The sequence below is a fragment of the Mizuhopecten yessoensis genome, unplaced genomic scaffold, assembly GCF_002113885.1.
Source record: "Mizuhopecten yessoensis strain PY_sf001 unplaced genomic scaffold, ASM211388v2 scaffold5989, whole genome shotgun sequence".
NCBI classification, from domain to species: Eukaryota; Metazoa; Mollusca; class Bivalvia; order Pectinida; family Pectinidae; genus Mizuhopecten; species Mizuhopecten yessoensis.
In genome coordinates, this window is record NW_018406324.1 from 414,435 (window position 1) to 439,321 (window position 24,887).

Here is a 24,887-nt window from a genome sequence, read left to right on the forward strand (position 1 = left end):
TTGACAGCCGTTTANCAGCCGTTTACAACATTTTTAGGTACAAAGATCCAGAAAAGTAACCGAGACAGGCTGGTCCCCCTACGAAGTATCACAGATAATGCTACAATGGTGAGACAGAGGTAACTTGGGTCATTATATGTTAACAGATAATCATCATGACTCACTGATATTTTACTAATTTACTTAACATAATTAGCCGATATGGAATTGCTTTACATCATAAATTTTTAATTTCCAAGATATGATGCATTATTCGGTAAAGTAAATATTTGAGACAAACCTAATTAACCCTTTCACCACTGTAGACCATAATGGACTCATCCGGATCATTGCATGGTAGAGTCTACTAAAGTTACATAGGGGTGAAAGGGTTAAGGATCCCCGTACCACTGCCAAAAAACTGTAACTTAGTCTTGGAAACTGTATTTTTCTGGCATGATTATATCTTTGATAAATCATTTCTGAAAAGAAAACCATACCTTGATAAACTGGGATTTGAACACTTGATTTCAAATTGTTATACTATCGCTCTAGCCAGCTCTGGTCAGTGGAAAGGTTCTTGCCCAATTGTGCTTCAGTTATTTCCAAACGGAAGTTAAAGGGAGGTCACTGTATTTACGAAAAATAAACAGTGCATTGGTACAGGGATCCTTAACATGCCGACAGCCTGGCAGGCCTATAGGGTATACAGTGGTATGACTGGTTAGAAATAACTGCCCTGTTGTCAATGTCTAAGCTATTCAATATATAGTTCCATTGCTGCCAATTATAACAACCAGAAATTTAAATCCATCAATTATCTTTAACATTTGCAATACCCATAACAAAAATCTCAATCTATCAAGCAGAAGTTGGACGGAGGAAGTAGCCATCATAAAGCATACAATGACAACATAAACAGTACATTATAATATGAATTTATAAAAAAAAAATTGATATTAAGATTTAATATCGTTCCTAAGCAATGTTATTATTCCTAATGCCTCAACAAATATCAAATTTGTTGATAAACTTTAGCAGAGATCTTTTTGAAAGCTCTGATACGAAAATTGAAATTCATGTACTCAGTCTTGAATGAATACTTTATATACACCAAGATTATCACAGAATTAGCTCCTATACATAACTCTAATTAGAGGCTGTACATTTGGTATCAAGTTTTCTTTGAACAGGCATGCTATCACGTCACTACCTAGCAACATCTTCATGGGAAATATTTACATATTTTATTGTACATGATGTCTTCTTTGAATTACTTCCAGTTTTGAAACATACTGCAGTACATGATGTCCTCATGAGAAACAGAAATCTGCTGTAAGCTATCCTGACAACGACAAGCTGTATGGTGTCCGTGACATCCAGTAACAATAAGCGCTTGTTGTACGTTTTAACAATCTGTCCTCATGAGAGATGGCAAACTGTTGTATATCTCTGTTGACATTCACTATCGTTAGTGACACAGGATGTCTGACAAGAATAAGTTGTATGGTGTAACATCCTCAAAGAACTGGTGGACTATTGTACGCCACGTTCACCAACAACTACCGTCGCCTGTTGTACTTTTTAACAATCTTATCTGTACCATGCTTCAGGTCCTCTATATGCGAGTCTATCAAAAACTCAAGTTCTTTTGCACGTTTATTCTCCGCTTCTAGAAACTTCTGTGACACCGAATTCCTTGGACTGGGCACCTGAAGGCAAAAATCATTCACATGTGATTCTGAATAATTCATCAACTCAAGAAAAAACATTTATGTATCTACATCTTTCAAATCAAGTTCTCTCACTGTTGAATTGATTTTCCATTAGAATTTTTTACTTATATGCTGATTTTCGTATATTGCTCTGGGCGAAAAAAATTAACTGGGTGATATCCTTATTTACAGTATTGCTTTTTACAGGTATAATCATTTTACCAAATTCAACTTGGACAAATTTATTCATGTAAAAGAAAGTAACTAAAAGCCTCAAAGCTTCGATCTTTATGCCATGGAATTCAGTAATTTATGAACTTCTTCGAACAAAATGTCAGGACAATGTACACAGCACCAAAACACTTACCTCCATGCTGACATCTTGTAAACTGTCTGATATAGACATTGGACGGCTGCTCAGGACCGTCTCAAAGCTGGCATTGGCATGACCATTGACCCTTAATTCTGGATCAAGGTCGTTAGTAAGGTCAAGCCCAGTGGTGCCTTCTATAGGTGGTCCTGCAATTGAAATAAAATAATTTTCACCAGTTGATGACAATTTTCCTAGATACTGTTACTGAAAATGTGCATAGTTAGCGGTAATCTTATTTTACCACTTGTCACATTTTAGATATTATGCTTAACAAGTCATACAGATTGATATGTCTCGCCTGTGCCCTGCTTTGACCATCAATTGCACATGTCAAGTTTTGTTGGTCTAGCACTTACAGTTTCAGAGAAACTAACTTAAACACAAAAACTTGATGTTGATGGAGATGCTGACAAAGTCAATGGACCATGAAAAGTAGGCCGCATCCAGCATTTGATGCATGGGTTGAGATGTACTACCTAAGATGCATCTATGGTCCAAGTTTGGTTGGTCTAGCACTTATACTTTCAGTGAAACTTACTTAAACACAAAAACTGTATGTTGATGCCGCCACTGGAAAAGCAACACCTTAGCCTCGCTTCTGCTGCTTCGTGGCAGCGAGACAAAAATGGCGTGTGCTGATATAGGTTTCTGTACATTGCTCTCGAATGCATATATTGTGAATATGCCAACAGATCAAAACACTAATTGGTAAAAATTTGAGTATGTTCTAAAATTTGAATGCATTAAAATAAATATGTTTACAGCAGCCATAATTTTGTATTCACATTACGCTGAGATAAAGACAAGGGTGTGGGGGGGGGGGGGGGGGTAATTCCCCTGTCATAACAATTGCATGACATCACATCAACAATGCAATTATGTCACGTCAACAATAGCAGATCAGGGAAGACAACTCCAACCTGCTGGAAATTATGAAATAAACATTACATTTTTCATTTCATGAAATTACCACTTGTACAAAACGTGCGTGATGTGGGAGAAAAATTTCCCACTTTTAGAGAGAGACAGAAAAATCTCAATCCTTGGGGGTAAGATTTTTCTGTCTTACCCCCAAGGTGGGGAAAGATTATGTTAATTCTACAATGTCACTGCAGTCTTACAGAGGAATATCCTAAACCCTCGGGTAAAATTTAAATGATATTCGAGGGGATGCATCAGCAACTATGAGTTCTGTGAAAACAATAAATTAAAACTTGTATGGAGTGAAAACCTCACTTAACTCACACCAGAGTTTTAGGACATCCTCTTGTAAGATATGACATGATTTGATGGTACAAAAATACTGGTTCGTCCTCAAAATCGACACGCTGTCTTATTCATCAAAATGTCTCTTTATAGACATAGTTATACATAATTATATCAGTATAAACTTAGCCAGGATTCCCTGTGGTATCTAATAATGTAGTGATAGACCTAATCTTTCTCGGAGAAATTAAGCACAGTATAAAATGTTATGCCGTTAAGAATACTGTACAATTTTACCCATCATAAAATATATAGCTTAGTACAATGTTCTCTGTCATGTAGATAGACATGTAAGCCTGCATGGGGTCGTACTCCTTATCAATGGGTACATAGGTACAGGGCTTATTACTATTTCACACTTAATGCCATGAATTGCTTAATACTTGACATAACCTTAGAATGTGAATCTGTTATGAAGTATGGGTGATATGGTAATCTTTCTTACAGGAATGCAGAATAACATTCTATTTTATGGTAAGAGTTAACTCACTCACCCCTGAACTTGCATAATGAACTATTCCAACCTTTGAACTGGAAGAGTTCAATTGTGTCTGCAGGGGTGAATGAGTTAAAGTAACACATCCTGGGACAAAACAAGTAAATCATTTCATCATACATGTATTAATTCGTTTTAAAAGAAACTCACTCGTTCTTAAAGGTGAAAGCTGCTGTCTTTCATGGTCAGTGTCCAAATGTCTCTTTCCGGGATCAGATAAACTTGAAAGTCTGTTATCATTTCTAGAGTGGCGGTCAGGTTCCCTGAACTCTGACGGACTATTATCATTTCTGGGTAAGTGTTGAGAGTGGCGATCAGTGTCCATGAACTGTGGCGATTTGTTCATGTCTGAATAACGTGACCGGTCAGAGAACCTGGCAGGAGAGTCGACACTGGAGTATCGGGAGTGTCTCTCACTTGTATCTGAGTACCGATTTTTCCTTTCGTTGTCCTGGTCACAAGATGACCTCTCAAAATCGGAGAACCGTGATGTTGAAGGTCGTTCTGTGTTTGTGTTCCGTAAGCGTTTTTCTAGTTCAAGCTGTGCCTCAAGTTGAGCCTTGCCTATTTTAAGTATGCGGACCTCCTCCTTGTACTGTTGTGTGGTGGAGTGGAGTCGCTCCTGGATCTCCTCAACACGGCGCTCGGAGTTCTCCTCAAACCTCTTTATCCTGGTAATAAAAACAGACAAATTCCTCAATACTTCTTGAAGTCATATGATGAACATTATATATATAATTTTTACAATAATTCTTTATAATGTAGAATCTTTTAGTTACGCTACACCGAAATGAAACATTTCTGATGCGGATCAAAGAGAGGACTTGTATAATTCTGTTTATTACTGCTAACAAAATATGGTGAAAGGATTGAAGATGACAACATAAACACAGATGGGAATTGTATCTCGCACAGTGACAGGTTTAGGTTGAAGACTCTGATACAGACTTACCTATCATCCTGAGCCGATGTGTCTACATTCTGGAGAGCAAGTCGCACTTGTTCCTCGTACCGTTCTTCCAACTCATTCATTTCCTCCTTCAAGCATTCCATGTCTTCTCTCAACTGCTGGTTCTCGTGCTGAAATCAAAAGGAAGGAACACTGAAACCTGTTCTATGTATCACAGACAGTATTTATGGTAATAACTCAGAAATATCATAAATCCCAAACGCAATGTTTATACCTCAGAAATATTTTTATCCCTGACACATTCTCTTGTGTACCGTAGAACTATTGTAAATCCCAGACTCAATGATTATACCATAGAAATACAATAAATCCCAGACACATTAACCTATATTTTTAGTTGAAATTACTCCGAAATACAATCAGTTACACACACAAAATGTATACATGTACCTCAGATATAATACACTGTACCTCAGAAATATTATACATCCCGACACAATGTTTATACCTCAGAAATACTTTAAATCCCCGACACAAAATGTATACATGTACCGCAGATATAATACACTGTACCTCGGAAATATTATACATCCCGACACAATGTTTATACCTCAGAAATATTATACATCCCGACACAATGTTTATACCTTAGAAATATTATACATCCCGACACAATGTTTATACCTCAGAAATATTATACATCCCGACACAATGTTAAATATACCTCGGCAATATTACACATCCAAACACAATGTTTACACCTCAGAAATACTATAAATCCCAAACACAATGTTTACACCTCAGAAATACTATAAATCCCAAACACAATGTTTATACCTCGGAAATACTATAAATCCCAAACACAATGTTTATACCTCGGAAATACTATAAATCCCAAACACAATGTTTATACCTCGGAAATACTATAAATCCCAAACACAATGTTTATACCTCGGAAATACTATAAATCCCAAACACAATGTTTATACCTCGGAAATACTATAAATCCCAAACACAATGTTTATACCTCAGAAATAATATAAATTACAGACACAATGTTTATACCTTGGAAATATTATACATCCCAAACACAATGTTTATACCTCAGAAATACTATAAATCCCAAACACAATGTTTATACCCGGAAATACTATAAATAACAGACACAATGTTTACACCTCAGAAATATTATAAATTACAAACACAATGTTTATTCCTCAGAAATACTATATATCCCAAACACATTGTTTATACCCGGAAAAACTAGAAATTACAAACACAATGTTTATTCCTCAGAAATACTATAAATCCCCAACACAATGTTTATACCTCGGAAATACTATAAATCCCCAACACAATGTTTATACCTCGGAAATACGATAAATCCCAAACACTATGTTTATACCTCAGAAATAATATAAATTACATACACAATGTTTATACCTCGGAAATACGATAAATCCCAAACACTATGTTTATACCTCAGAAATAATATAAATTACATACACAATGTTTATACTTCAGAAACACTATAGTCCCCAAACACAATGATTATACTTCAGAAATACTATAGTCCCCAAACACAATGTTTATTCCTCAGAAATACTATAAATCCCCAACACAATGTTTATACCCGTAAATACTATAAATTACAGACACACTGTTTACACCTCAGAAATACTCAGGTCCAGTACACTCTGCCGATTGAGCTATATAGCTGTAAAGACCTATAATAGCTCTATTGACCTATCTGAAATAGGTCTTTTGAGCTATTTTCAAGTGATTTTCTTTTTTAAGGAAAACGAAACAAAGTCGCTTTTTAAAGAAGATTGTATCATTAGGTTGATAACAAAAGACATAAATATAAGTATTCTTTTAAAAAAAATAATGATGTAAAAAAATCGGAAATTTTACATTTATGAAAAATGAAAATAAACATCTAAATGTATGCTTTTTGTAGTCAACATTACCATTAACCTTATTGTTTTATGCGACTTTGCTTTAATTTAATGAAATTTGAAATCTGAGAAAATATAGCTCAATACAGCTATAATGTATAGGTCTCTATTTTATACCTCAGAAATAATATAAATTACATACACAATGTTTATACTTCAGAAATATTATGAATTACAAACACAATGATTATACTTCAGAAATATTATGAATTACAAACACAATGTTTATACCTAAGAAATATTATAAATTACAAACACAATGTTTATACTTCAGAAATACTATAGTCCCCAAACACAATGTTTACACCTCAGAAATACTATAAATCCTGGACACAATATATACATGTATATATAGTAATATAATAATACAAAAAAAATGTACCAGTACCTGATAAATATCATAAATGGTCTGAATTCCTTGGTGCCTATTTTTTTAGTCAGCTGTTAACAGTACCTGTCACCACAGGTGTACCTATACCCTACAGCTGTTACATGTAGTCCTAGTCGTGGCCGGAGTACCAGTAGAGTGTGACCACCACCACCTGACCACTACTCAACACTGCCCCAACCCCTAACAACTCATTTAGTGGGAAAACACTACTCTTATTTATGTCAAAGAAAACTTGATGCATATTGCTGTAAGCATGAGTTTAATTTTGATTTTGAATGGATGACAGAATTCTATGTCGATACTTCATTTAATCTAGCTAGCACCACATGGCATTAAAATTAACAGACATTAAATGACTTGCTTTTGTATTTCACTTACAAAACATATCAAAGTTGTATCAGACTATGCACCTCAATTAATATTGGCAGCATTTCATAGGCGTCCTTTGTGAAGTGATTTCATTATAACAAATCCTTTTAATCCAAAAATCTGAATCAACCCAACCTTCAAATAAACTTGCACCAACTAAAACTTCAAATAGATTCCACTGTGTACAGCGTTGGAGTACTGACACAATTAACCTACAACTCAGCCTCCTCAACTGTTGAATAAGATTAGCATACAGCCCTAACATGACAACTTCACAGGTCACATTGGACCAAACTTCCTATGGACACTCTGAATACTGAGTTTAATCACTGACACTATTGCAACATTAACTGTATGTTACAAACCCTCAGCCTTCAGATCTATGTACATGTAGACACACTATCAATTTCAGCTTCAGATCTAGACAAATAAGCTATTATTTTCAGTTTCAGATCTAGACACTATCATTTTCAGCTTCAGAAATAGACAAACTATTATTTTCAGTTTCAGATCTAGACACTATCATTTTCAGTTTCAGATCCAGACAAATGTGTGTACTATTTAAAGCTTCAGATCTAGACAGTCTACTAGCTTACACACAATACAAAACATGTTTATAATGATTACCTAGCACTACGTATACTTGCAGTATTTTTATGGGGTATATTTGTAACCTGTATTCAGTGGAACATTTTCGGATCAACATTGTGCTTTACAAAAGATTGATGTCTTTGTTATATAAGGTCACCAAATGGTAACTGAAGGATTAAATCAAGGTTTAGAATTAAGAATTCCCTAAGTGCACCATGCTTAACATATGTTATTAAATTCTACACAAAGAAATTAACACAGCTATACAGATTAAATGTTGAAGCTGCCAATTTTGATAAAAAGTTACCAACAATGTGAAATTCTAGACTGTGTTCAAATCAACCGGAGACTAACATCTCTATCACAAGGGCAAGTGCAAAGTGTATTAATAAAGTTAAAAAACCAAAAAAAACAATAAAGGAATGAAAACAAACTAGATACAGCCATTTGAGAATTTGCCTTAACAATATCAAACTGGACAATATGTTCATGTTACTTTAACATATCATGACAGGAGGTACACCTAATCATAGCCTACCTTTCTGTAGACAATACTGGAGCTTAAGGAAGGGAGGGAATTTGAAATGAGCAATGTTTTGCTGCATTATCACAGTTGGGTTATAGGAGCAGAACTGCAGGTAAGGGGTATGGTTGGAGTGAAGATGGGAGGTCATGAGCCAGGGAAGATTAGGAAGATTATAACGTTGAAGAAAGACGGTCGGTGAATGCAGGGACAGGTGTAGTGATCTGTATTACAGATATCATGGTGATGGTGAAGTCAAAGGTCAGGGGTCGTTGGGTCAGAGGAACTTACCTGTAATACACATACTCTAAGTGATGTTGGAGAGAGAAGTTAGAGGTCAGAGGTAGCGGGGTCAAGGGAAGTAACCTATATTACACATAAGTGATGTTGGAGAGAGAAATTAGAGGTCAGAGGTAGCGGGGTCAAGGGAAGTAACCTATATTACACATAAGTGATGTTGGAGAGAGAAGTTAGAGGTCAGAGGTAGCGGGGTCAAGGGAAGTAACCTATATTACACATAAGTGATGTTGGAGAGAGAAATTAGAGGTCAGAGGTAGCGGGGTCAAGGGAAGTAACCTATATTACACATAAGTGATGTTGGAGAGAGAAGTTAGAGGTCAGAGGTAGCGGGGTCAAGGGAAGTAACCTATATTACACATAAGTGATGTTGGAGAGAGAAATTAGAGGTCAGAGGTAGCGGGGTCAAGGGAAGTAACCTATATTACACATAAGTGATGTTGGAGAGAGAAGTTAGAGGTCAGAGGTAGCGGGGTCAAGGGAAGTAACCTATATTACACATAAGTGATGTTGGAGAGAGAAATTAGAGGTCAGAGGTAGCGGGGTCAAGGGAAGTAACCTATATTACACATAAGTGATGTTGGAGAGAGAAGTTAGAGGTCAGAGGTAGCGGGGTCAAGGGAAGTAACCTATATTACACATAAGTGATGTTGGAGAGAGAAGTTAGAGGTCAGAGGTAGCGGGGTCAAGGGAAGTAACCTATATTACACATAAGTGATGTTGGAGAGAGAAGTTAGAGGTCAGAGGTAGCGGGGTCAAGGGAAGTAACCTATATTACACATAAGTGATGTTGGAGAGAGAAATTAGAGGTCAGAGGTAGCGGGGTCAAGGGAAGTAACCTATATTACACATAAGTGATGTTGGAGAGAGAAATTAGAGGTCAGAGGTAGCGGGTCAAGGGAAGTAACCTATATTACACATATCCTGGTGATGAGGGGGGGAGAACATTGCAGGTTGAAGGGTAAGGGGAGGTAATTATTTAACAGACACCCTGTTGTTGTAGAGAAGGAGTTAGAGGTAAGAGAATCAGGATAAGTTACCTAAACTACAGATACTCTCTTGATGTTTGACAGAGAAGGTCAGGGGGTCAGAGGAGGTTGCTACCTTTGTAAGAGATGGTGGTATTGGTAACAGGGAGATGAAGGTCAGATGTCAGGGGTCACAGGTCAGGGGAAGTTTCCTATATTACAGATACTAGGGTGATGTTTGAGAAAGAGGGTCAGGGGTCAAAGTCAGGGAAGTTACCTTAATTACACATATCCTGTGGTTGGGGAGATGGTCACAAGTGGAAGGGTGAGGAGAGGTTACCTTTATTACAGATACCCTAGTTAGTGTTAGAGAAAGAGGGTCAGGGGTCAGAGGTCAGGGAAGTTACCTTAATTACACATATCCTGTGGTTGGGGAGATGGTCACAAGGAGAAAGGTAAGTCAAGGTTACCATTATTACAGATACCCTAGTAAGTGTTAGAGAAAGAGGGTCAGGGTGAGGGTCAGGGAAGTTACCTTACTTACAGATACCCTGATAATATTGAAGAAAGAGAGTTGGAGGTGGGGGGGTCAGTGGTAAGAGGTCAGGGAATTTACCTTAATTACACACATCCTGTGGTTGGGGAGATGGTCACAAGTGGAAGGGTAAGGATAGGTTATCTATATTACAGATACCCTGGTAATGTTGGAGAGATGGGTTGGAGATCGGGTGAGGTTACCTCTAGCCGAGACACACTGGTGCTGTATGAATTCTGTATAGCACGCATGTGTTCCTCTGATACAGTCTTGTCGGCATTGGTGTGCGCCTGCTGTAGTATCGTCTGCCGTAAGTGGCGGTTCTCTAACCGTATAGCCTCTATCTGGGCATTGGCTACCTGTCAGACATGTGACCATTACCAAGGTGATGGGGAAAACATGTTAGATGTGACAAAAGGTTAGTGGTGGATTCCTGTTTGAACTGTTCATATAAATATCATCACAGTATACCATTTACAGCTGAACACATTTCTAGTGTATTTTTTTTTACAAATAAATACATTAAGACATTTTAGATTATGAAATGATGAGCAACTGTATACATCTAGTAGATTCACGCAGCTTTGTTTTCCATTTTAATCACAGGAATTCACCACCTCTAACACACAACCAGAACTGGCATGGAGTGAACAGTGTAGTCCTTGTCTTGTCTAAAGTCTCTCAGGGTACAAATTTTCATTTCTCGTACAGATCTAATTATAAAATCAATTTACTTATAAAATTCATCAAACCATTAACATTATTCCGAGTTGTTAGTGTTTCTCATACACCGTCCTATAAACTCATTCACCCCTGAAGACACATTTGAACCCTTCCAATTCAATGGTCGGAATGGTTCATTATGAAATTTCAGGGGTGAACAAGTTAAAAAGAAGCATGACACAGAAGCTTTACCAGCCACATCTACACACGTAGTTTGTGAAATAAAGTTATATATAGTCAGGAAGCTTCATCGGGCTGACAAAGCCTGGATTCAGGAACACTCAAAAAGAGTAGAATTTTGTACGCATACTTGAATTTGGACAAGACAGGGACACAGGGTTTCATGAATAAGTGCAGGATGATACAAAAACAGTGTTGTACAATTTAAACACACCTACTGCCTGTTCAATTTATTACAACTCAGAGCCAATAAACTTGTGTAAAAATAAATGTCAAACACATAAGTATAAAAGGTGATATCTACATCACTATAGGGTGTGGTCTGGAAATCACTTGATCTGTGTGAATTTTATGTTAAATTTACCAGGTATATATATGCATTTATTTTCATTTAAAAGATTTTTATTTTTTATGATTACAACAATTATGAAACAAGTTATTTCAAATTCTTATGTTCATGACTTTTAATAAGAAGAATGTCAAGTGCCCTGTTACCGGTCCTTGAATTTCTCCCGATGACAATGCTTTTACGATATAACTCTTAGTGAGAGAACCCGTTTCTATATGCATATTTTAGAATTAATTTAAAGGTGCTGTAAAAGCTAAATAAGTGAAAGTTTTCATTTTTCTAATATGTTTCAATGTAGTTACCGACATGAACTGTAAGCTGTGACATGTCAGTAAGGGCCCTGCCATGAGCCTGACCCTACCTCCTATGGCCTATTTTTAGTAACATTGACCTTTACCTAGACTTTAGAATCTTCTAAAACCCAAATATCATATGTGTTACTATGTAAAATTTTATAGTCTTTTGAATTTTGAGATGCCGACCGTAAATCATTGGTCTATTTTTAATGACAGTGACCTTGACCTAGACCTTAAAAAACTTTTAAAACTCCCATTGCACATCTGTAAATATCACAATGAATCATGATGTTGAATTCCTATGTAAGGACTTTTACTCCCGCAGACTATTTTTAGTAGCAGTGACCTTGACCTTGACCTTAAAACTTTTCACACTCCTATATAGCACATCTAAATATCAATGTGTGTCACTATGTTAAATTTCCAAAAGATCAGTCTTTTGGATTATGAGACGAGGAAAGTACCCCATAGTCTATTTTTAGTGACAGTGACTATGACCTTGACCTTAGGAACTTTTTAACCCCCTATCACACATGCACATATCACAGTGTATCACAATGTCATATTTCAGAAAGATCAGTCTTCTGGATTCTGAGATGGTTTCAGAGAAAACCAAATGGAGAGACAGACAGATGGACAGATGGACACAGTGATTACTATAGGGCTCTTATGAACAATAACATATATACATTGTCTAGTACTTGTTGAAATATGTCATAAAAAGTTATGATATGTTCTGATTTGTGATCCTTATAGTTATACCACATAATGTAATGTGAAAATATCCTCAAGTAATTTCCAGAACACACTCCTTATCACTAGCCTAGCACAGGATGTCATATTGTGCCAAATTGTCGGAGTATTATCTTCAAGTTGTCATCTTAGTAATGAAATTTTGTATAAAATGAAACCTATAATCCAACAAGTGAAATAGTATTAATTTTGCCAAACCACAGCGGTGAAATATCATTGGAGTTTTAGACTATAATACTTGTACATGGACAAGATTCCTTGGCCATCTTTATGTAGTTATGATCAGGCAGACCTATTGTTACTCTTCTACAACGTCGCGGCTGAACAGTACATCATTAATAAAATAAGTTTCCTATTTTCTTTTCATCGTTTCCTTCTTAATATTGCATAGTTGTAGTGTTATCATTACGTAGAAGTTTTCAGAACATATACCTATTAGCTCTTTCAACCCTGAAGACTCATTTGAACTCTTCCAATTTAAATGTTGGAATAGTTCATTATGAAATTTCAGGGGTAAATGAATTAAATGTTATCAGATATCCATCTAAAGTTTGATTACTCCTGGAAATTCTTATGTAGGCTATGACTGCTGTCTAGAACAACATAATGTTTGTCAATAACGTATTGACATAATACTAGCATGATAACTCCTCTGATATTTCACCTCAGTGGTTTAGTGTGTTTGGCAAAATTAATACTATTTCACCTATACAATAAGAAGATCAAATATCTACCACAGCAACAGACAGTGACACTTCTAGACGGGTCTATAACACAAAGTCTACATAATAGGTCCTCTTTTGATAAAGTTACTCAAGTGCAGATTACAACAGGTGCTGTAGGGGAGTGACTTCGTAACAAGCAACATGGTGTCTATGAAACACTCACCTGCAGCTCTGCTGTTTTCTTCTGTGTTACCTCCATATCCTGGCGCATCTGCTTTTCCATGCCACTGGCCTTTTGACTTAAGGTTGCCATGGCGACGTCCTTACCATGAAGTTCTGAGGCAAGGTTGCCCACCTCTTTGTTCATGCCCTCGACTTCAGCCTGGTGTGACTCCTGCTGTGCCTGAAGCTGTTCCTGTAGCTGGGAGATTTGTGATCGGAACTTTGCGTACTCATCACTCTCCAGTCGCTCTAACGCAGCTTTCTGTAAACAAAACCCACGAGTACCCTTTTAGTAACGGTAATTCAAATACATTTTAATGACGAGAGTATCATAACACAGCAATTGGTTACTGGTGGTATTACAAATGTACCTTGTTCTCGAGGTCGTCGGCAAGCCTCTCACAGTCCTCGACAGCCTTCTTCAGGTGTGACTGTAGCTTTGTCACCTCCTCCTTCAGCTGTTTCTCACTCCTCCTGTACTTCCTATAAACACATCAGTGATATTTATCACCCTGTAGGCTACTAGGCATGAAAATAGACCCCCTCTGTTTTGATTTTATTGTAATTGTATCCATGTTTGACACCCCCCCCGATAGAAACCTTCATGCAAAATATGAGTATCCTTGTGTAAATATGGAGGTTATTTATTTACATTTTCACTGCAAGTTCCTCTATAAGCATTACCAGAAGAAACTTGATCAGCATCATTTTGAAGCTTCTCTTCCCACCTTGAAGCAAACATTTTGGTAATGTTAAGCTGTTCCAGGAATCTTGTTCCCACTGACAACATGGATACTAACTTCAATATTGAAAATATCAGGGATTACCTTTATTAAGACCAATTATCATCAAATTTAGAATGTAAGTATATGTTTATGTATTGTATAAAACAATATTTTTTGGGGAAAAAAAATGTTGTTCAATCTTTAAAATATATGATTGAATTTAAACACTTAAATCTCCCCTACTCATATTCTTCGAATGGGTAAGCTAATAAACTGACATCTTTATTTCAAATTTTGCCCCGAAAATGAACACACCCTCTTACTTCCCCACATTGCAGATCAAAAAGACAGATATGACATGTCCAACAAGCATATACACATATAGGGTAGATGATATAATTACCTGGTTTCCTCTTTGGCCGTATGCATGGCTTCTTTGAGAAGGCGTACCTGGTCCCCTTCCTCCTGGCTCCTGATGTCTCCAAGTGACCTAAAGCAACAACGGAGGACTCCTTTAAATTAAGTGTTAAGTGCCCTATCTGTATCATTTTACATCACCACAAACGAAATTGAAGGAAAAAACAAGAATTTCCACTTTCACATTGAATTGACGTTAAAAAGGCTGTATTCGAAACAAAACAGTACAACAGCTGGTTTTTGAGAAAAAAAAGCACCCACACTAAAGATTAAAACCAGTTGCACTCTCTAAAATTGTCCTTGAGCAGAGTTAAGAGTTTGATCAATCGACCTTGAGCAGAGTTAAGAGTCGTACACAGCTGACAGATAGCCAGTGCATATTGTACAACAATAAAACACAATACAAAAACACTATGCCCACATCAGTGCTGATATATAGACCACACACCAAACGTCCTCCTGGAATAGACAAAATCCAGCTTCCTACACTCCTACAGCTGTAAATCCACACCCTGACACACAACCCAGCTTCCCAGGGTACTAACACGGTCAGAAAACTGACTATAATTAGTGTGGAGTACTGACGTCTTTAAATATATCTTCTCCTTGACGCTGCTTATTACCTGTCAGCTTCATGGAAATTATTTAAATAATGCTAACAATTTTTTTTTTTGACATATCCTCTAATAGGAAGTTCACATCTTAAAACTGAATTTTGATCAAAATATATTTTTCTGTCAGAATTTGTTTTCTCCAAATAACAGAAGTTTCATTGTAATTCATGGTCTACTGTATGTGTTAGTCAAGCTGTTCATGCTCTGGGTTTAGATCTGATCGAGTTCCGTGTTATCTGATCAAGGATCTAGTCACAAGTACGAACAAGTTGATCAGATAGACAGATCGGTAGATCACAGTAGAGTAGGTACACCACATATCTGTCTGGTCCGAATTATCAAAATTCTAGACTTAAAACAGAAAAAACATGTCAGAGACATTTTATCGAACCTAAACGATTATGTACAGATCTGATTTCTATCTCATTTGGTTTTTAAATAGAACAGAAAATCTGACAATGATAGGATCCTATGTCTGGAGGTTTAAATGACAATGGCACGTTAATGAGGGTAATTAATTGGAAATTGAGGACTGTTTTGAATCATAGACAATCAAAGCACTATTTTATCTTTATAGAAAACAAGGGATAAAATGGACTAGATTGTTTTTATTCATTAATGAATTTTTCTACTTTTTTTTTAATAATTATCCATAAAATATCAAATTATACCAAGTCCTGCCTTTAGTGAGTGTAAACATTAATCTATATAATTATATATATTATATGGACAGGTTTATAGCACTGAAGTTTGGGGCAGATATTTACATACTTAAAGTTGCATATAAATATTAAGCTTGCTGATTGATCTGAAAATAATCTTTTATTTTATGTATATATATATTTTTTCAGTTTTTTATCTATTACATTTCATACGTAAAAAGTCACAAAAATATGGTGAAGATTTTAACAATTGTCGAAAGGGAACTTCTGGTTATCAGAGTATCAGATCTATGTCCTGTTCGAGATGACGCCCAGCCCTCTATTATATAATATCAACTATGACCCTTAATGAATTATTATCATTCTTTTCCAACAAGGTGTTTTTCACCCTCAGTTCTACTGAGTCACGTACCATTACTCGATGATGCCACTTCTCCATTGATCATGAGTAGGACGCCATTATGACAGTTTCTGTCTATGAGTAGGACACCATTATGACAGTTTCTGTCGATGAGTAGGACACCATTATGACAGTTTCTGTCCATGAGTAGGACACCATTATGACAGTTTCTGGCTATGAGTAGGACACCATTATGACAGTTTCTGTCCATTAGTAGGACACCATTATGACAGTTTCTGTCGATGAGTAGGACACCATTATGACAGTTTCTGTCCGTGAGTAGGATACCATTATGACAGTTTCTGTCCATGAGTAGGACACCATTATGACAGTTTCTGTCCGTGAGTAGGATACCATTATGACAGTTTCTGTCCATGAGTAGGACACCATTATGACAGTTTCTGGCTATGAGTAGGACACCATTATGACAGTTTCTGTCCATTAGTAGGACACCATTATGACAGTTTCTGTCCATTAGTAGGACACCATTATGACAGTTTCTGTCCATTAGTAGGACACCATTATGACAGTTTCTGTCCATTAGTAGGACACCATTATGACAGTTTCTGTCCGTGAGTAGGATACCATTATGACAGTTTCTGTCCATGAGTAGGATACCATTATGACAGTTTCTGTCCATGAGTAGGACACCATTATGACAGTTTCTGTCCATGAGTAGGACACCATTATGACAGTTTCTGTCCATGAGTAGGATACCATTATGACAGTTTCTGTCTATGAGTAGGATGCCATTATTACAGTTTCTGTCTATGAGTAGGACACCATTATGACAGTTTCTGTCTATGAGTAGGACACCATTATGACAGTTTCTGTCTATGAGTAGGACGCCATTATGACAGTTTCTGTCTATGAGTAGGACGCTATTATGACAGATTCTGTCTATGAGTAGGACACCATTATGACAGTTTCTGCCTCACATAAGTTTGCTATAGTGTGCTTTCCTCTGGCTTATGTGAACTACATGTCTTACTTGACGTTGAATTTTTGTGACTCTTTTGCAACTAATCTCTGCTAAGTAGGACACCATTATGACGGTTCCTCACTTCCTGAGGTTATTTCCCCTTACCTAATGATGTTGTCTTTTTCTGCTAAAGCGGCCTCCATTCTGAGAAGATCTTCTCGGTATCCACTATTGTCCTCACTTGCTGCATACAGGAAGTCATCCTTACTCTGTAGGTCAGCCTCCATCTGGTTCTTCTCTTCCTCCAACTTCTACACACATCAAGGTCCATAATATTTGTCAGGGGTAATGGAGTATATAAGTTATATTGAAACAAAGCCTCACATTAGCAATCAGTCTAAAAGGGAAATTCAAATTTTGTAATGAATGAAATAAAATATGTATATTTTACATATTATTATTTTGATGAGTATTATGTGGAATCAGCCTTCTGCATGGCATATTCCAATGATATTTTAATATCCCATGTCACAAGTTTGAATGGAAGTGAGCATTGTGTATGAGCCAATCAGGACACATGATGTGTTGTAAACCTGTTTGTTTGATTCAATGTTATGTCAATTTTTAGTGTGGTCAATGGTTTTAGTTTTGGCATGTTGTGGTCAGTTCGGACAGAGTGGTAACAGGGAGCAGATATGCTTGATCTAGAGTTTAGAAAACAGCGATTAAACAATCTGGAATCGAGAAGATTTAAACGCTTTTTATATTGTTATTTTAGTGGATATTCTGTCAATAAATTCAATCAAAGAACCCTTAGAATTGTGTGCTATTTATTCAAGATACAACGCAGCCACTTCAGGAGAAGACTTATATAGGCACTGCCTGTTGTCTAATCCTTTTGTTAACTCAATGAAATTTGTTGAAACCAAATCCTGTACCGCTATATGCTGTTGACTTCTGTTTTATCCTCCTTGTTCAGTGTTAGTATAAACCACACTATAATACACTCAGACATCTTACCCTCACTGTGTTGTTTGCCTTTTTCAGATCGACGAGGAGCCGCTCATTATCATCCATGGCTTTCTTGTGTGCATTCATGGCATCTTCCAGTGAGCATTTCAGTTTTTCTACCTTTCCCTCCTGAAAGAAAATAAAAAAATGATTTATTCAACAAAACTTACAGTACTTAAGAATATTAGAATCAAGTTCATCTGTGTTGGTATACCGATAATTCTGATTTTTTTTTTTGATTTTTTTTCATTGCACAAAGACTATGAATACCTACATATTTTGACCACTACTGTAGCCTACAGTAGGACTTAGATTCTCCATGTTTAATTATCTGAGGTCCTGTGACCTTTCAAACACGTGACCTCAGGAGCAAGTCGTAGACACCTAGAATGCATTTCCTCTTGAACTTGGAATCTGGGAGGTCATCTACATCTGCCTGTACCAAGTAACCCTCAACCAGGACTGGGGGGTAAATAAACCCACACCCACAGAAAAAATATTACCGCTTAGAAAGGTAATTATTAAATAAATTTGGATTTTATTGAAAGATGTCACAAAGTTTATTACATTCATAAAACTTTTATTCTCCTGTGATTTACCTGTGTAACCAGAGTCTGGTTGGTACGTTCTAGTTGACTCTCCAGCTGAGCAATCTGTGACTTAAAGCTGACCTCCGAGTTGTCTAGGAGTTGTCTCCTCCTTTCTACTTGGCTCTGATATGTCTGTGATTGGCCCTAAAGGTCACAGATAAATAGAGGCAAAGGTCAAATTAAATAGTCTAAACAAAGATTAAAATGTCCATTTTAAAATTTCTTTAAATACCTTGAATATCTTAAAACAGAATGTCATGTCATTTAAATACATTGTAGTTAAAGGTTAAAGTCACATTAATGATATGCATAGGTTATAATTAAAGGTCAGTAAAGTTTAATATATGAATAGGTTAAAGGTCAGTCATATTAAATATATGAAGGTTTAAGGTCAGTCAGTAGTCACATTATATATATTAAACATGCATAGGCTAAAGGTCAGTCACATAAATATATGTACCCCAGGTAATGGTTATAGGTTAAGATATATACTATATATATATATTCTCAAAGTTAATGATGTTTTGATTTTAATTATGTCAATTCATATACATATATATACTGTTATTTGTGATATTGATTTAAATGCCAAGTTGAATGTTGTTATAATTTTTCAAGAGGTGTGATATTTCTACTTAAATATTTTAATATTACACTTTGTATGAAAGTTTTTTTTATATATATAGGTTTCATTTAAGAAAGAATCTAAAGTCAATTTTCAATAAAGAATAATGTCCATGCCATGTGTATTCAAAGTTAGTGCCAAAGGTTATATATATAAACAACACAAAGGTCGCCATGCATATATTAAGTGTGCGATAGGTTACTATATATATAGTACATAGTATGTGAATGGTTGTCAAGCATTCAAGAATAAAAGACCAGGAAATGTTAAAAGTATAAATCACAAGTATTCAAGCTTCTCCTACCTCTTTGATTATAACGGACAATATTTAGATTATATAGTATACTTACAGACAAAAAGGTTACACAGATAGACTAAACATGTAACATGTAGAAATATCTACACTGTCGGATTTAACTTACAAACATGGTAATCTTTCCTGAATTCTGGTGATTATAAGTAAATCAGCTGCCTTTTGTAACTTTTTATACTGAGGTTGTAAGTAAAGGCGAAATACTGCCAAAGCAACTTTCAGAGATCTTGCCGATAAATTGTGAACAGCATTATTCCTCAAGTTCACTTTGAGAAAAAATAGTGTAAGAAAAAATAAACATGCAGTATATTAGAAGTGATTATATATTATGTAATGTGAAACATGTCTTATACATCACAGTAAAAGTTAGGAACACCACATGCACACTGTGAAACCTCATCAATAAAATTAGTTTTATATTACATGAATTCTATAAACATTGAAATCAATCAATAAAAACTGAAATCTACTATTAAATAAATGTACATTTCACAGGAGGCAATTTACTTCTAAGTATGGACAAAGTTTATTGATTTACCATAATATGTTCAATTTATATGTAAATCATGATAAATATATGTGAATCTTGAGTTTCACATTTGTTGTCAGGGAAAGTAAAACAAAAGGGTTTCAAATAGAATCGCTGACCTTTAAGTTACAATAATAGACTCATAATGATAGAAAACAAATCATTTAGATATTTTCTCTATTCTCATCAAAAATTACAGTTTCATGCAGGATGCATTTACTTTTATGATAAAAAAACATTGTGATCTCAAATTTGAAGAAGATGTTGAAATATGTGTCAAGTGTCAGATAATTAGAGAGGGCTTCACTGTAAGAGATGTACAGTTAAGTATGTCAGATAAGACAGGTTTCACTGTAAGGGAGACAGAGTGTAGTGAGATTATTACATAAACATCTGTAACAAAAGTGAAGAATGCAATTGTGAATGAAAAGCCAACCACCATACTGATTCTGTGTGTGTGTAAGTCATAGAAATACAAAATCAAGTCAAAAGTGTCACTGGTTATATCAGGTAACACATCAGCCAGAGGGAAGCACACGTAAATCTATAAGAGGGAGAAACAAAATCAACAACAGCTAAAAGATGATAAACCAGCTCTCTATCAACAAACCTGTACAAATTCACACTTCTCCGTCAATGCTTTTCTCTGATGTTCTAAAGTTTCAATCTGTTTTTGAAACGTTCGTCGTTGTAACTCCCAGTCTTTAGACTTCTGGACATATTCCTAATTAAATACTTCATAGTCTCAATATGTGCTGACATTTCAAAACTAACAGGTTTATTTTATTGATCCATCGTACGCATTTTCATATTTGATTTCAAGCAACATTTCAGAAGGAATCAAACAATTATGTGAATAATAACAGGGAATTGTACTTTGTGCCTGACTAAACACCGTAATTAGCAGGCTATTTTGGCGATGTGGCAGAACACCGCAGCCACGTGTACCAGATCACCAAAAAATTAAATATTAGCTCAAGTTTTACAACTGTGAAAAAAATGAAGTCATAATTCTTATCTTTGTCCAACATAAAACACTGTTTCTGACATAAAACACTGCTTTCTGGAACTTACTGACTTGAAACAACATCCACGAGTATCAAATGTATGCAGATCCAGAATATCAATCATCAACATTTTTTAAAACTAAAAGGAATTTTGATAATTAATGACTGATATTCTTTCTTGTTGAACTCATTCACTCCTGAAATTTCATAATGAACTATTCCAACCTTTGATTTGGAAGAGTTCTAATATGTCTTCAGGGGTGAATGAGTTAATATCATATATGTTATGTGTACAGCAGTTTGATTAGCATTGGGGCAACAGTAGATGGTGTATATACATGCTGATGAGTTTATACATGATATTTCCTGATTAAATATCTCATGCAACCATAACAAATCTAGACTAAGATATTTGATTTTCTACAACTGAAAATATTCTTTCATTTTGAGCAATACAATGGATTCTTGAATTTGTCTGATAATATGATTGTGTGTGTCCTCAAGAATCTAATTTCAGTGCAGACAGAACAGGCACCAACAGTGTCACTTCCATCTCTACAGACAGAGCAGGTACCAACAGTGTCACTTCCGTCTCTACAAACAGAACAGGCACCAACAGTGTCACTTCCGTCTCTACAGACAGAACAGGCAACAACAGTGTCACTTCCGTCTCTACAGACAGAACAGGCAACAACAGTGTCACTTCCATCTTTACAGACAGAACAGGCACCAACAGTGTCACTTCCATCTCTACAGACAGAACAGGCACCAACAGTGTCACTTCCGTCTCTACAGACAGAACAGGCAACAACAGTGTCACTTCCATCTCTACAGACAGAACAGGCACAAACAGTGTCACTTCCATCTCTACAGACAGAGTAAAAGTAACACCAATGTAATTTGTTTGAGAAGACAAAGTATATGAACCACCAGTGTAATTACTGTATATAAGAGTTATTTTATTATCATATTTTCCCAATTTCCCCCATCCTCTATGTCCAGGGGTTACTCTCACTTACGCTCTCTGCACCCCTGGAATATGTCATAAGCAAAATTGAAGGCACAAAGACAGCTGTTTGATTGGTCTCAGGTAACAAAACCTGACCAATCGCCAGGCTGACACCTGTCCTTTGAAGATTACAAAGGGGCACCACTTGACTTCAAAGTCAGTCAATTTTTACCATTACATGACTGCAAGATTTTTTTTTTGTATATCAAAGGATCTAAATAGTCTTCTTGTTTCATCAACAAGGTGGCAATCACTGAGCCTTCAATTTTGCTGACATATTCCAGGGGTGTAGAGAAAGTAAATGAGTGTAACCCCTGGACATAGAGGAGGGAAAAAACACTGAAGACTACTGTCTGTGAAGACAAAAACAGACACCAATAATGAGACATCTGTCTGAAGACAAAATATGTAAACCATCACTGTACCTATTGTCTGTGATGACACAAATACCTGCACCATCTGTGTAACTAATGTCACGGAGACAGGCATTGAATGAAGGTCAAGGTAATTTATTTTAATACATCTGATAGCCCTCTATCCAAACTAGGTAAAGAGGAAATATTATAACCTGAGTCTTACATGTACAATTATTGAGTTGATTTATGCATATTCCATCCTTTTGGTCTTGAATGAATGTCAAGATCATTTAAAAAAAAACTTTGTTCCTAAATCCAGTTAGTTATATATATAAATAAATATAATTATTTGACTATTTGCCTTTGGTTCAAATATGTTTGACTCCTCTGACCTTAATGAAGGTCAATGTCATTTATCTGAAGAAAAATCATCTGTCTGCACCTACAGGTAATCATTCTAGGTAGACGCAATCAGTTTCTACGATGACTGAAGTGGCATTTTTTTCCCCAAATCACGAAAATTCTCGCTTGTTCTTGCGATTTCAAAGTGCATCAGACATATATTTCCTATGCCGAAGAGGCAGTTGCCTTTCCGTCTAATCTAATTCCGTGGTAGAAGAAAAAACTGTCAATTGTTCATGGAAAATTGACAACGGATGAAGACGGCCGGCAAAAATAGGTCTCGATCGTGACATTTTGTGATATAAAATGTTTGATTTCAGAATATTTTAGCAGATCGTTGACTAACTGAGATAGGAAGGTAAGAGCGGGTTGCATTGGACTGACCTCCACTTTGTCTTTGGTATGTTGTAGTTCCATTGTGTGATCCTGTAGGATGATGTCCGCCTGTTCCTTGTCATGTCGGCATTCCTTCGTTTGTTTGTGGTGGCGTTTATTTAGCTTTTCATAATCATGCTTCACCTTGCGTACCTGTATGGTCAACAGAAACAAACATTCAGGTAATCGTTAAAACAGAGAGACAGACAGACGACCGGCGGACAATAGATTGAGCCTAAACAATTGACTGAAGCTTCAAAGTACAGCACTCTTTCTCATATAGTTTTCTTGATACGGTTCAATCCAACAACCTATCATTCATTTTCAGCAATATTTCTATCAAAATTTAAAGTTCTGACAATCAAAATTATTAACATAAACATGAAATTCAAAGAAATATGCTCTGTTTTTCTTACTTATCTTGGAATCAAAGTGAAATTAAGAAGTCATCCTATCTTTTTGCTTATTACAGCATATTTTGAAACATTACAATCACCACAAAATGTATATATGCAGGATATAAGGTCATTTAACTTTCACCAACAGCCCGGTGCGGGACAGAAATCAACGGGGGAGCATTTTACCGAGAAGGCTATAATATCTTTGAGTGTAGGTTAGAATGACTGTTACGTAAATCCTCAAAACCACGACAATCATATTGTTATAGTTTACAAACTAGCAATGCAACCAGCAGCAAATTTTATGAGAAGAAAAAAAGAAAAAACAATCCAACAATGAAGATGGAAATATGACAAAAATGAAGACAATGACAAAAATGATTATGTCAATGATGATGATGAGAAAATAACATCAACAATGGTAATGATGTGTGTATCTGAAAGTGTTTAATGACAATTGATTAAATTTTAATAATGATGATTAAAGCTGATAACTAATCTCATTAGATTAAAACATTTAATCATGCCAAATGAAAGTTACGATGACGTGAGTCCTACTATTATAATTAATAATTCAGTATCCGAAAATATTAAACTGTTCAGTCAACTCCAAACTATTTATGAATCAAAAAAGGAAAAGATGTAATTATTATGTATAATTATTTATATTGTCCACACGAAATATCCCAAATAATCCAACTTTCTTCAATCACTTTTTGGTCACAATTTCTTTTTTAAAATGTAAACTTGAAAATGAAATTTCATGTCAGTAGGACTACTTTTTATACATAACATGTTTGTGAAACATGATTTTAATGATTGACAAATGTGGCATTACTTTCCTTTCCTTATAGTTCTTCAAATCAATTTTTTAAGTTATAAGACAAACTTGATCTATTTTACAACTAAATTTAATTATCACAAACAGTTTCTCATATTTTTATTTATTTTACCCAAAATAATTCAGCCTTCA

The 24,887-nt window shown here is 35.8% G+C and overlaps 1 protein-coding gene across 3 annotated transcripts in view; it reads right to left on the reverse strand.

The window, feature by feature from the left end:
* LOC110451401 (centrosomal protein of 63 kDa-like) overlaps positions 1-24,887 on the reverse strand; it is a 38,007-nt gene that overhangs the window by 2,471 nt on the left and 10,649 nt on the right. For all 3 annotated transcript variants that reach the window (XM_021499388.1, XM_021499390.1, XM_021499389.1), the window contains exons 5-17: positions 23,526-23,669; positions 20,978-21,091; positions 18,910-19,044; positions 18,320-18,439; positions 17,465-17,610; positions 14,688-14,774; positions 13,931-14,042; positions 13,561-13,821; positions 10,575-10,730; positions 4,782-4,909; positions 3,980-4,500; positions 2,062-2,213; positions 61-1,691 (exon numbers count right to left, since the gene is read on the reverse strand). In XM_021499388.1, the coding sequence (XP_021355063.1) occupies positions 1,542-1,691; positions 2,062-2,213; positions 3,980-4,500; positions 4,782-4,909; positions 10,575-10,730; positions 13,561-13,821; positions 13,931-14,042; positions 14,688-14,774; positions 17,465-17,610; positions 18,320-18,439; positions 18,910-19,044; positions 20,978-21,091; positions 23,526-23,669 (2,226 nt within the window). In that variant the 3' untranslated portion in view covers positions 61-1,541. The remainder of the gene's footprint in view (positions 1-60; positions 1,692-2,061; positions 2,214-3,979; positions 4,501-4,781; positions 4,910-10,574; positions 10,731-13,560; positions 13,822-13,930; positions 14,043-14,687; positions 14,775-17,464; positions 17,611-18,319; positions 18,440-18,909; positions 19,045-20,977; positions 21,092-23,525; positions 23,670-24,887) is intronic.